General features: G+C 35.2%; 1 protein-coding gene across 2 annotated transcripts; it reads left to right on the plus strand.

Annotated features, from left to right (window-relative positions):
• The first annotated feature begins 1,779 nt into the window (after nt 1–1,779).
• LOC105231532 (activated Cdc42 kinase Ack) lies at nt 1,780–12,940 on the plus strand. 2 transcript variants are annotated; one of them, XM_049452079.1, is made up of 7 exons: nt 1,808–2,020; nt 2,193–2,560; nt 8,618–9,136; nt 9,203–9,873; nt 9,942–10,267; nt 10,326–12,243; nt 12,353–12,940. In XM_049452079.1, exons 3-7 carry the CDS (start codon nt 8,639–8,641, stop codon nt 12,450–12,452), a joined length of 3,513 nt encoding a protein of 1,170 aa, XP_049308036.1. In that variant the 5' UTR covers nt 1,808–2,020; nt 2,193–2,560; nt 8,618–8,638; the 3' UTR covers nt 12,453–12,940. The 2 variants fall into 2 exon arrangements, with proteins under 2 accessions (XP_029409028.2, XP_049308036.1); XM_029553168.2 differs by having other exon boundaries at nt 1,780–2,560.
• The last annotated feature ends 51 nt before the right edge of the window (nt 12,941–12,991 follow it).

The raw sequence follows: 12,991 nt of genomic DNA on the forward strand, positions 1-12,991 counted from the left end.
CGCTCTCTTTCTGATTAAATGAACATAATTTCGATTACCATTACGAAAGAAATTTAACCATACGCGAATACTTATAATTCAAATTGTCTCCATTTGAAACAAATATATAAATAATAAAAATAAATCAATAAAAAAAACTATTTTACAATAAAAATTAAATTACGTTTAGAAAACACCCATTACCTTACAGAGCACTAACAATAGTATTCACAATGATCTTAACACCTTTATATCTGTTACATACTTTTCGGCGCTAACTTTAAATTACAAATTTCTGAAATGTATGAGAAAGAAAAAGTGACAACCCCGCAAATATATGTATATATAGAATAAAATTGACAACGTAGTTTATTGGTCGAATCAAGAATTGTAACAAAGAAAATATTCATTATTCCTCAGAGTTATGTGTTCAGTGTGTCCCGGTTAAGTAGTACTCCGCTTAGATGAAAATCATCCCTCTTAACTCCCTAATTCTTGCTGCTTCTCACGGTTTATTTTTATGAAATACATAGAAATTATTGTTATACGAGTAAGTACCACTCGCTTAAGTATTCGCACACGCTTATGTGCCATATTATATTTTTAGTTTTACAAACCACAAGCATCTGTATCTTTGATTATGGCACATAACCGGGATTGACTGTATGTGTCAAGGAATGTAAAAAATATTTTTAAGCGGCTTGCAAAAGTTTGCGTCGATATGTATGCACGCTCATACCAATACATACATATCTACGCTGGTTTGTATGCGAAGCTGTTTCAGCGGCAAGGGAAGCAGTGACAACTGGCGATCATTCATTTGTGCACAGCTCGGATTTTCTACCAACAACACAATGATCATATATAAATTAAATGTGAGTCGGTTGCGCATAGGAAATAAACGAATCTGTAAGCATAAATTTATTTACATTGGAATTAGCATTATTTTTCTCATTTAACACTGAAAATGATCAATTCTGCTATTCTCGTGGTGAAACACGCTTATAATTTGTTTGTGGTGAAATTGGACCATATCGACCGAGTTAGCCAAAAATATTTTTACGTTCTTCGCGCCATGAACCTTATCTATGATAAACGTTCTCTGTCTATACTTTACGTTCTCTGCTCTGGTTATGATAAACGTTCTCTGTCTATAATATACGTTCTCAGCAGAGATCGTATATCATCTACGATTTCTGGTTCTAATTAGAATGGCCTTACGCACGAAGATGTTTGTTGGTTATTATTGGCAATTCTCTTTTGTTGCCACACGAGTCCGAAAATTTGAGACGGACAATTTTCTCCCCTTCTTTAAATATCATACTACCAAATTCTTGTGCGCTTCATGAAATAGTTTTTATAAGCTAATTTTTGTTCCTTTCCACCTTTTTCAAAAATATTTCTATTACATTATACATATACATATATGAAGGAATTTTATAACGAAAAGGTAGAAATCATAGCAAATTTAACGTTCCTTATTTAAACTTCTCAATTTCGATTATTGTTATCATTTTGAAATATGAACGTTAGCACCAGAATATAAATTTTTACCGCGCAAGCTCAGCATAGGTCAAGTCACCGGTAAGTTACCCAACATTCCTACTTGAAATTTCAGGTAATTATTTTTTTATACCTACTTTTAATTTGAATGTGTATACTTACCGAAGATTTTTAGTTTTTATAATTTGTAATGCATGTGAATGACTTGGTTACCCTGGTTCTGTTGAATAATTGTGAGAACTTGGCAATCTCGTATTTCCCATATGCCATGTTTTGTTGGCTTTGTGTATTCCTTCATTTATCTTTATTTCATTCGTGCTATTCAATTGGAGAATTTCATTTTATTTTTGCAATTAGTAAAGTTGCTTGTTTCGCTTACGATTTTAAGGACATTTTGTACTAACTCATACCTGTGTACAGAACCGAAACATGTAGTTATTTAAAAATGCTGCATATTTGTATTTTGAACAAATATAAGTGATCGTCAATTGAAATCGTTTATGCCTTCAAATTAATTCCAATCGGAAATTTTTACTCAGTAAGAGCTAATAAATATAAAAACAAAATTACACTAATAATATTATATTTTCTCTGGAAAATGCCAAAGCAAATTCAGTGAAAAGTGAAGCTGCTGAAATAAATATGTGACGAAAACGAAAAAAATACATATTTACTATTATTGTGGCTTGCATTCTATTTTTAAACATTAGTGATTATTATCGACTGGCCATAGTTATAAATAAATAGACTAAAAAATACAAGCCAGTTGCTCTTAGCCCATCACATTACTGCAAGCCTGCACAGGAGACACAGCTAATATAGCAAACGTGGGTTCACAACAGAGGCGTCATCAAATGCATTTTATTGACTGATTTCGCAGCAACAACAAAGTTTGTCTCCGCGATACACGATTGCAAAATCCAGTTTTCCCCATTCTTCCAGCAACTTAAAGCCTTCCCTCTGTCGCAAATTCAAGCTTCAGAAAGCAGCTGTTGCCTTTGCTGCCAACATTCTCTTCATTGTTTACATCTGCATGGATACAAATCATATACATATGTAAACATCTATGTACAATCAGGTAAATCCATCGACATAATATGAAACAAAGTATTACTAGTACAATTACTCATTATTTTGAATTAACTTGTATTTCTAACCAATGCTAAAGAAAGCTTAAACAGCTCAGACTATCGCATTAATTCTTTTTATTAGTGTTATGATTTAAATAATCATTTATTTTATTACGTTACATTCAAGTACAAGTAAAGATACATATAATATGTATTTCTCATACGATTATGGTATGTTACTGAAACGATATGTTTTAATATAATATCTTATGCTATAATAATTACACCTGTGTTGTCTATTATACATAGATTCGGTTTGCCAAAGTTTACGTTTTTACTTATGTTTGTTGATACAACCCTAAGCATGTTGTTTTTGTAGGGGCAGAAAATATTCCTGAAGTAATTTAGAGGTATTGTTCCGAGTTCGGATTGTTGTTGTAGCGGTTATCTAGCCCCCGTTAGGGTTGTTATCGAGGTCATCTAAGGGTAGGCCCAGAAAACGTTGTGTTTCCCCAGGATCGAGCTTCTGGCCTTGTAAGTTGCCAGCGACGTTGCTTTGTATTTGGCGTGCTTTTTTATTTCTTGTCTATAATTTCCCCTTAACTTATACTTCTTAATCTTTTCGATTACATAGTAGCTTTTCCTTAAACCGTTATGTTTAGGTATAAATTTAGGCTTACTTATGTCGGTATTCTGCGTGAGACGATTGTCTCATGTCTCTAATAGTGACTATAGTAATTTAGTGATTCTGTTAGTCAGGAGTCTCATTTTGGTATTCTGGCAAATAGAGTATACTACTTTACAGTATACTACTATACTCTAAATGCCAGAATACCAAAATGAGACTCCTGACTAACAGAATCACTAAATTACTATAGTCACTATTAGAGACATGAAACAATCGTCTCACGCAGAATACCGATATTAGTCTTTAAGAAAATTGTATAGACGAAAGGGGGTGAGCCAAACAGAACCATACTTCAATTTGAATTAAGTAGTTTGATCTTTTGTAATGATTCATCAGCTGTTATCTGCTGTTTCTTCTGTTAAAAAATCAAATCGAGAAGGAAAATATTTATATGGGAATTCTAATGCAGAAAAATCATTGCTTGCGTTTCACCGCAGTAAATATGAAAATCGCGTTTACCGGATTATATGTTTTTGTCATATCACTTGAGTAATTCAGGGATATCAGTTGGGGACGCCCCAAATATGTATATTACTAATATTAATAAAAACTTAAGTAAGAAATAAAATTATTATATAAATAATCAAAACAATCTTCACTGGTTTGCTTTAATAGTCAATACCTGCATTATTTGATTTCTTTGAAAATGGAATAATGCGTTCCACTATTTTATTTTTTAACTCCCATTAAAAGTTCAGCAACCTCTAAGCCACTATTGCGCCGGCGCATTAACATAATCACCCGGTATCTGGCACAGAATGGACAAAGTACAAGCTGTGTTCCAAAGTAAACAGGACTTAAATAAAACAGAACAAATGGTTTTTTCGGCAAAATCAATTGATTTTATTCAAAATAGTCTCCTTCCTTTGTACGGTCCAAAAGCATGTCAAACGAGTGTTTTAGCCCGTAGGCCGGTATGGCCGCCAGTATGCTGGTGCAAGCCTTTTGAATGGCCTCTACGTCTGCATAACGCTTTCCTTTCATGGCAAATGCATTTTTCCGAAAAGGAAGAAGTCGTTCTGTGCCATATCAGGCGAATAAGGGGAGTGGTCAATGGTTAAAATGTGATTTTTGGTCAAATAATCGTCCTTCGAATGTTGGATTTTGAGCAATTTTTATTGGTCAGTCAATTTGTGCGGAACAAACCGTGCACACACCTTTCGTAAGCTCAAATGTTCGGTCAAAATGCGATAAATCGATGTTTCGGTGATGTTCAATTCCATTTCCATGAATTTCAATGATGGAATTTGCGATGATCACGGATTTTGATTGGCCCACATGTTGATCGTCATTTATGTCCCTATTTGAAACGTTGAAAACCACTTGTGCACTCTGCTGCGGGATAGGCAATCATAGCCAAAAACTTGGTTCATCAATTGAAACGTTTCGGTGAAAGTTTTACCAATTTTAAAACAAAATTTAATGACGGCTCTTTTTTCGAAGCTAAGTTTTGCACCGATAACACAAACATATTGACACTTAAAACGCAATAACTTCACTTCCAATCGTTGAAATGTCATGAAATTCTCACTGGACAATCCATGACAGTCGATAGATGGCGCCTTCAGGGGCTCTAGATTCAAAAAGTCCTGTTTACTTTGGAACTCACCTTGTATGTATCTTTGATAGTGTGAAGCAAAAAATGCAGGTATATGGAGGAGATGCGGCAATTGTGTTTCAATTTAGTTTATTATGTTTTACCGGTGGTGAAATACTTTCCAAGCACGTATCAACATCGCTTCGGTAGAGCTTCATTCGATATGATACCCCAGTTAAAGATAACAGTAGATTCTCATTGTACAAAAGCTACATATTGAAGGTAAATTACATTGATAAAATTCTCGTTCCTATTTTCAGTGCTTCATAGATTTGAAAATTACGATTTGCTACAATAAATTCTCAATGCAATGCACTTATGCCAACGAATTTTCCAGTCATCATAGCACTTGTAAAAATCCTTCGTCGTGATGGCTATCAGAGCCTTCTTCCATTCAGTTTTATATCCTCAATTGAGTCAAAACGGTGTCCTCGTAGTGGTCATGTGAATTTGCTGAATAGCCTGAAGTTACACGAAGGTAAATCAAGCGAATGCGGTGGTGCTTGCGGCACGATATTAGTTGAAAATGTGGCGAAATGATCACGAGTAACTAATACAGTATGAGGGGGTGCATTATCGCTCTTCTTTGTTCAATAAATTCAGACATAGTAAAAATCGGAGAATTCATCTCCAATACTAATGAATATTTTGACGTGAAATGTAGCATAGATGTCACTAACAGTACCACCAACTTACAGAAATAAAAATTTACCGATTCAAAAAACATGCGAAGTATAAATTAAACCACGCGTTGCTGTAGCTATATCGTACCATAGCATACATTAAATATTAGTATAGTAATCTATTCAAGGAAAAGAAAAAAATACTTACAAATAAATGAGAAAACGTTATTGGATACTTCTTGAGGTTTAATAAAATATCGAAAAAAATTGTCACTAATGTGATATGAAAATTGTGAGGTGTGCTGATTATGAATTTGAGTTCAAAATTTTTCCAATCCTGATTTTCAATGGTATTCCAAAATCTGTTTGGATTTACGTCTTTTCGGACAAAGGCAAAATGAGGCAAAACTTGTTAATGAATAAATGTTATCTTAGATTTAGCTTCATTTACAACCTGTTTCACAAAAGCAATTCTAAATTAAAAAGTAATGCGCCCGCAACCGTCATACCGGAAATAAATACATATTTATATCAATTTCTGTATATAAGTACTGCATTGATTTCATACATATGTATACGAGTATAAATAAACATTTTATTATTTTAGTTTATCATCATTCCATTATCTTAATCTTTTTCTTTATGATTGCATTCCAATGCATTTGGTTTCATGTTAAGTGGAATTATTCATATGGAAGTAAGTTGTAATTTAAAATTCCAAAAATGTTTGGAGATCACAGCATTCATTCGGTTTTCACACATTAATTATTTTGAAATGAAATGTTTCCACTTAGTGTAAAGTTTGCTTAATTCTATTAAAATTCAAACTTTAGCCAGTAACTACTATTCCTCCAAGAATACACAAGAGTTAAATATAATCACAACTGCGAAAAATAAGCTAATTACGATGAATGATGCAAATGTACATATGTATGCGCACAGCATCATTTCATATTTATAAATATTAAGTATACAATATTTTCATGGAGAAATAACCACTTGTCACAATTTAATATTCTTTCATAATAAATTAGTATTACTTAAATATCTATTTAGCTTTCAGATAACTTACTAAGTGTTATATCGAAACTGCTGATTAACATAAGTAGCCACGACAGCTCAATTGACTTGCAGTATGTTTTAATTTGTTGATTAAAATTTGACTTTCTCTTTGGTAATATCTGGACTCTTATCATTGACATGATATTTTATACTTGGATATAAATCTAAAAATTTTGCTCTCTCCCTAAATATGTAAAACATTTATCAAATATCATTGTGGAATGCTACAATGTTGACAGTCTCTTGCACGAACGGTCGATAATTATATTTTTATTGATAAGTTCATATACTTAAATACATAACATATTATAGTAATAAGTCCAATAAACATTAAAAAAGTTGTCACGAAGAAATTCTGATTAAATAAAATAGTTTTCACTTGCAGGATTTGTTATCAAACTGGAGGCTCTTTCACTGTTTACGATATTGAATGGCAAAATATTTCCCTCAGGGGCAAGTGCGCCTAATTCCAGTTTTTCTCACTTTATTTATATGCATAAGGCCACTTACATCCCCCTGCCTTACCACATCAGACGCTCGAGCGATGATATAATTGAAATGGAACTGATGTAATCGCATTTTGTTGTGTTTCTTTATTCTGTCATTCCATTCGTATGTACAAAAAATAACAGGCATTGAATATTTATATACTTGCTTGTCCAACACAAATAACTATTGAAACCATTATTACAATAAAGTGCTCACTGAAAGTTCAAGTTTAAATGATGTTTCTTTCACATTTCTATATACACATGTACGTTTGTTTACATTATTTTTGGTATAGTGATAACCATTAGTTTCACATGTGTGTATGTTCGTAGCTTTTTTCAGTGGCACGCAAACGTCAGTATCTATATTTTAGTGACACTGTAATAATAAGCCTGTGTCCAAAATGGGTTGAAACGGTTTAATACTTCCCCTAGCCCTTTTATAACTGTTATGAAGATTTTCGAACTTCTGGTTGATTTTGTCCACAATATGAGAGTTATCTGCTAATAACATCTTTTGACTTGACTCTTTGTATATTGATGATCGTTTGTGTGGTACCTTAATAAAACTCAGCATCTTTTTCTACTAATAATATGTGGTAATTCCAGAAATACATAGATAAGATCTGGTAAATGTTACCAACTATCATAGTATATTACACATAATGAATTTATTATATTTTACACCAATAAAAAATTTATACAGTTGAACTTACCTAACTCGATTCAGCATGATCCAAAAAAAACGAGTTAGAGAGACTTACATATATTGCCAATTCAAGAGTTCGAGTTATGAAAGTTCAACTGTATTTATAAATTTGCTTCAAAATATATTCTCAAGTATACCTGACGAATGTCAAAAGTTGATCACAGACCTTTCTTTGACCCCAATACAGTCCATATTGAGATTTCCGCTTTTGCAACTAACTTTAAACCGTTTGGGTTGGTCAAAATTTCTGATATTTGAACTAAATTAAATAGACAAGTTAAAAATTATGTATTTAGGCGTTGAATATGAATGAAACTTGTCTAGACCGAAACCTCATATTTCTAATATAATGAATTACTATTAATTTCATGAATAGCACGTTCTATATTGACTTCTAAAGCTTGAAGAGAATCTGGTTTACTGCTAAAGACCAATGGCTTGAAATAACACCACAACAAATAGTATAATGGTATTAACTCACAACTCCTTGGAGCTCATTCAATTGCACAATTTCTTGAAATATTCGAATCTTCAAACTCTTCTCGCAATAATTCGGTTATTGCACGTGCTGTGTGGCACGAAACTCCGTCTTGTTGGAATCGGATTTTGTCAAGATCAACTTCTTCCAATTCCGGCCATAAAAAGCTCATTATTAACATTGTTATCGTTTTCAAGTTGTTCCAAGGCAACAGGAGCAAATTTCCGAAAAGTTGCAATTGGAGCAACTAACACATCTAACACCATGCCATTTATATTGGCGGTAATGGTTCTTAAATTGTTCTGATGTAATATGTTAACTACCTTTCGCCACTTGAACCCAGATAAAAATACTTATTTAGTAACTTTCTTTAATTTTAAGCTTTATTTTTATTAAAATTCTTATTCTTTTCATATTTAGATAGTCCTTTAAAAAAAGAAGATGACTTCTGCGGTAAATAGTGACACATTTGCTGCAACTTCAAGTTCGACCTTCAGTTTCTCCAGTACAATTGCAGAAACTGAGTGGTTGGAGGACCTGTTGCACGAGGTACAACTTGAGCAGTTCCTGGAACGTATACGCGATGATTTGCAAGTGACCCGATTGGCCCATTTTGATTATGTGCTACCGGAGGATCTCGAACGTTGTGGTTTGGGAAAACCTGCCGTACGTAGACTTATGGAGGCCGTGCGGAAGAAAAAAGCACATCAGTGGCGTAAAAATATTCTCTCAAAACTGATTGGCGGCGGAAAGCAACCGTCATCGAAAAAGTCACAACAAGCTGTTAATAAAGAACATCAAAATACTCAACTTACGTGTCTTATACACGAAAAAGATATTACACTTGGCATCAAATTAGGTGATGGCTCATTCGGGGTGGTGAGGCGTGGGGAATGGCACTCCGTCCCAAATGGAAAAGTAATGCCCGTTGCTGTGAAGGTTTGTTTTTGTTAAGAAAAGAACAAATCAATATTATAATACTACAATATTAATGTTTGATTGCAGGTGCTAAAATCGGATAATCTCACGCAACCGGGCATAATTGATGATTTCTTCCGTGAGGTGCAGGCAATGCATGCTTTGGACCATTCGAATTTAGTGCGTTTGTACGGTGTTGTTCTATCTCAGCCGATGATGATGATCACAGAATTAGCGGAGCGTGGTTCGCTGTTGGATACATTACGTAAACAGTGCAAACATACACCGTTAACTAACATTTGGAATTGGTCGGTTCAAATTGTCACCGGTATGGCGTACTTAGAACACAAACGCTTTCTGCATCGAGATTTAGCATGTAGAAATGTGTTACTTGCTTCCGGCAATAAAATAAAGATCGGCGATTTCGGTCTCATGCGAGCACTTCCGCAAGAAGATGATTGCTATGTGATGTCTGAACACAAAAAGGTACCTTTTCCGTGGTGCGCACCAGAATCCTTACGTTTCCGGCAGTTTTCACATGCCTCAGATACTTGGATGTTTGGCGTAACGCTCTGGGAAATGTTCACATTCGGTGAAGATCCATGGGTTGGACTAAATGGATCCCAAATATTACGAAAAATTGATAGAGAGGGTGAACGTTTGCATCAGCCAGATGCTTGCCCTCCAGATGTGTATGAAATGATGTTACAATGTTGGGATAAATTACCTGCAGAACGTCCAACGTTCGCTGCGTTGAAGTAAACATCCTTGAACATTTACAATATTAATTATCTTATATCAATATAAAATTCATTTTTATTTTAAGGGAATTCTTAGTAGGAATGTCTCCGCCTTTATATAAAGCAGCACGCTCTTATCGTGAAGAGAATCGGCTGCAGATCGATGCTGGCGACACTTTGGCCATTATTGATGGTCGCGCTGACTTGAAGCTAATTAAAGGTCAAAACCAACGAACATTTGATATTGGAGTTTTCCCACGCAATATATTGGAAAAACAAAAGCACACAAGCAGCGACCTAATACAACCAATGCATGAAAGCATTCGTCAAAGCGGAGGACATTCCAGTTCACCCTTCGGATTTTGCTGGGGTGGAGCTGGAGCAATGAGTGCGAGTGCCGAAATCCAATCAGGTTAGTTACGTAAAATATGCAGTAGCTAATTTTACTAAATTGAACACATTGATTATAGAGAGAAATCGTAAATGTGCCTCAATGCAACCACACATGGAACAACCAGCGCATCATGCCAAAGAACGGAAATCTGTATCTAGTAAACAGTTTGCGTACAATAAATTGGTTAACGAGCGTACCGCTGAACTTCAGCGAAATCAATCACTGCAGTTCGCAAAAGGAAATGGAGTTAATAACATCAAACAAGGCCCTCAACGCCCGCCTCCACCGCAACAAAAACAAATAGAGGGTATATTGATTGACATTTCACCAGAGTTTGGGCCTCCTCCAACTCCCATAAACTGTGATGAAAGCGGGTCTGTAAAAATTAGAAACTCCTTGTGTTTATTAGACGCCCCAATAGATATCCCAACAGAGGGAGAGGAGTACGATGCAAACTCGTTTGGTTACAGTAGCGCCTCAGCACAACAAACCTTTTTAACTGGAACTTCGCCACTGGCACAACGACTTCAACCGCCGCCTTATCAGATGCCACCCACTTATTCGAACACAATTGAATTCACACAACAACAATCACAATCAATGCAACATCGTGACCCATTTGATACTAGTAGCGTGCATATGAATTATGACCAAAATACAGGAAATAATGCAGTGTACACAAATGTAATGGGTCATTCGCCGTACCAAGTGCAACAGTCAATATTGCGCGCAAATTCAATACAGTCATTATATAACAGTCCTATAGCAAGAAAAAGCCTTTTCTCGGGAACATTAAATTCCTCCGGCAATAAAGAGAATGTTCCACAGTCGCTTGCCACAGAAAACCAAAATAATGTGATCTCTGAAAGCGAAGATGCGCTCCAAAAAAGGTTGTCTTCACTCACCTTGGAAAAGCCAACGGTTGAATCCTCTACAGAGAGTAATGTTTTGCTGGACCAATCTTTTATTGCTGAACTAGAGAAGGATATGTACAGCAGTAAGGGTCAGAATGATTACGAACGCAATTCCATGCAAATGTATACGAGTAAGGAAAATGTGGTCAAACAAAATTTGACGCCTTTAAAAAACTCAACCAGCCTCTCGTGCACAACAAATGCATCAAGCAGCAGAGTTTCTCCTAAACTGCAAAATCTCGAAGCATACAACCAAGTACAATACTCAAACGCAGCTATCACTGAAGCACGCAAAAGCCTTAATGATCAGCATAAACTAAATAACCTAGAGGCTGCTGGAACAAATACCACTACAAGTGGTGAGGAGAGAACCGAAGTGCTTACTGAAAACACCCAAGATGTTATTAATCGAATATGGTATGATCGTGTCAATGGCACTTCAACACTTGCAACTTATTACTCCCAACCTCCCGAAAATGCATACCAAAATCAAAGTAATTACGCAGATCGATATGGTAGCGCAATCAATGGCAAGGAGTCAAACCATAGCTTCGTGGCGCTTTCAAATCGAGTTGTGCCGCAAGCAACACAGGGTAGTAAAATATATGGATCTGCGGCTTCTCTGTATGGCAGTGTCAGTGGGCGTGAGTTATATGACGCTGTAGCTTCGACACCCTCAACGTATTATGGTCAAATACCTTTGAACACTGTTGAGGCTGACAACAGTATTTTCAGTAGTGGATTAACTACAGCATCTGCAGCGCCCGCTGCGATTTACGACGAAGTAACGCTCGACGACTATTTACGTCCACATCGACCAGCCCCGTTAGCTCCACCACTACTGTCGTCCCAGCAAATACAACGTCGTCTGGAGAAGCTAAAGCAGCATCAGGAGAATGGGGGTGGAAATTTATATGCGCCTGTTCCATCCGAAGCCGCAAAGGAGAACGAAAAAATTCAGCAAATACTTAAGGATTTAGGTTCAGCTGCACAGGAAGTAGATGTGCGTAATGCATTAAGAGCAGCAAACGGTGATGCAAATGCCGCAATACGACACTACAAAATTGACCAACTCACCAGGTGCGTTAATTCAAATATCTATGTCATCAATTAATATCTTTTGTTCCATGTTCTTATATGTATATATTTGTATTTATTTACATCTTTTCATGTGCCTCTCTTGTTGCAGACTCGGCCTTGCCAATCGTCCCCTGTGTGAACAGGCGTTACAAAAAACCGGTTGGAGCTTAGAGCTTGCAGCTGCTGTGTTATTAGAAAGTACTTCTTAGAAGATTTACGAATACCGAAATTTCTTATCCATTATACCACAATTCATCATTCCAAATTACATCACATTTTCGTCTCACCAAAATTGCATGACTATTTTTTTTTATAATACAGCTCATGTATTAAAAATAGAAATATTCAAAAGGTAATCATCGAATATAAAAAACATTACACGTTTTGAATTCATTCGCCGTCCTCTGTTTGGAACAAAAAACGATAATATTCAAAATACCTGATATTAAAACTTTCGAATGAGTAAATTTATTTAGAGCGTAAAGCATTTTATTCATGACTTACAAACTATAAAACATAACAAGCAAACGACATATTAAAATATAGATATAAATGAATTAAATCAAAATTCCAATATACCCATGTCAACTAGATAAGACTTCAAAATAATATATATATTGAATAGCATGAAAGAATCAAAACATGCATAGATATATTTTTATGTAAACAAATAAAAGTATAGAACTTGTTAAATGCACAGAGCTGTGTTACTTGTAGTTATTACAAAGAAAAGGCTTTTCAAAATATT

This window comes from Bactrocera dorsalis, chromosome 3 (genome assembly GCF_023373825.1).
Source record: "Bactrocera dorsalis isolate Fly_Bdor chromosome 3, ASM2337382v1, whole genome shotgun sequence".
NCBI lineage: Eukaryota > Metazoa > Arthropoda > Insecta > Diptera > Tephritidae > Bactrocera > Bactrocera dorsalis.

Bases quoted from the DNA above. Each gene is read 5' to 3' on its own strand.
- LOC105231532 (XM_029553168.2), top strand. From the start codon at position 8,639: ATGACTTCTGCGGTAAATAGTGACACATTTGCTGCAACTTCAAGTTCG. The intron at 9,137-9,202 runs GTTTGTTTTTGT...GTTTGATTGCAG, and splicing joins TAATGCCCGTTGCTGTGAAG to GTGCTAAAATCGGATAATCT. The intron at 9,874-9,941 runs GTAAACATCCTT...TTTTATTTTAAG, and splicing joins CCAACGTTCGCTGCGTTGAA to GGAATTCTTAGTAGGAATGT.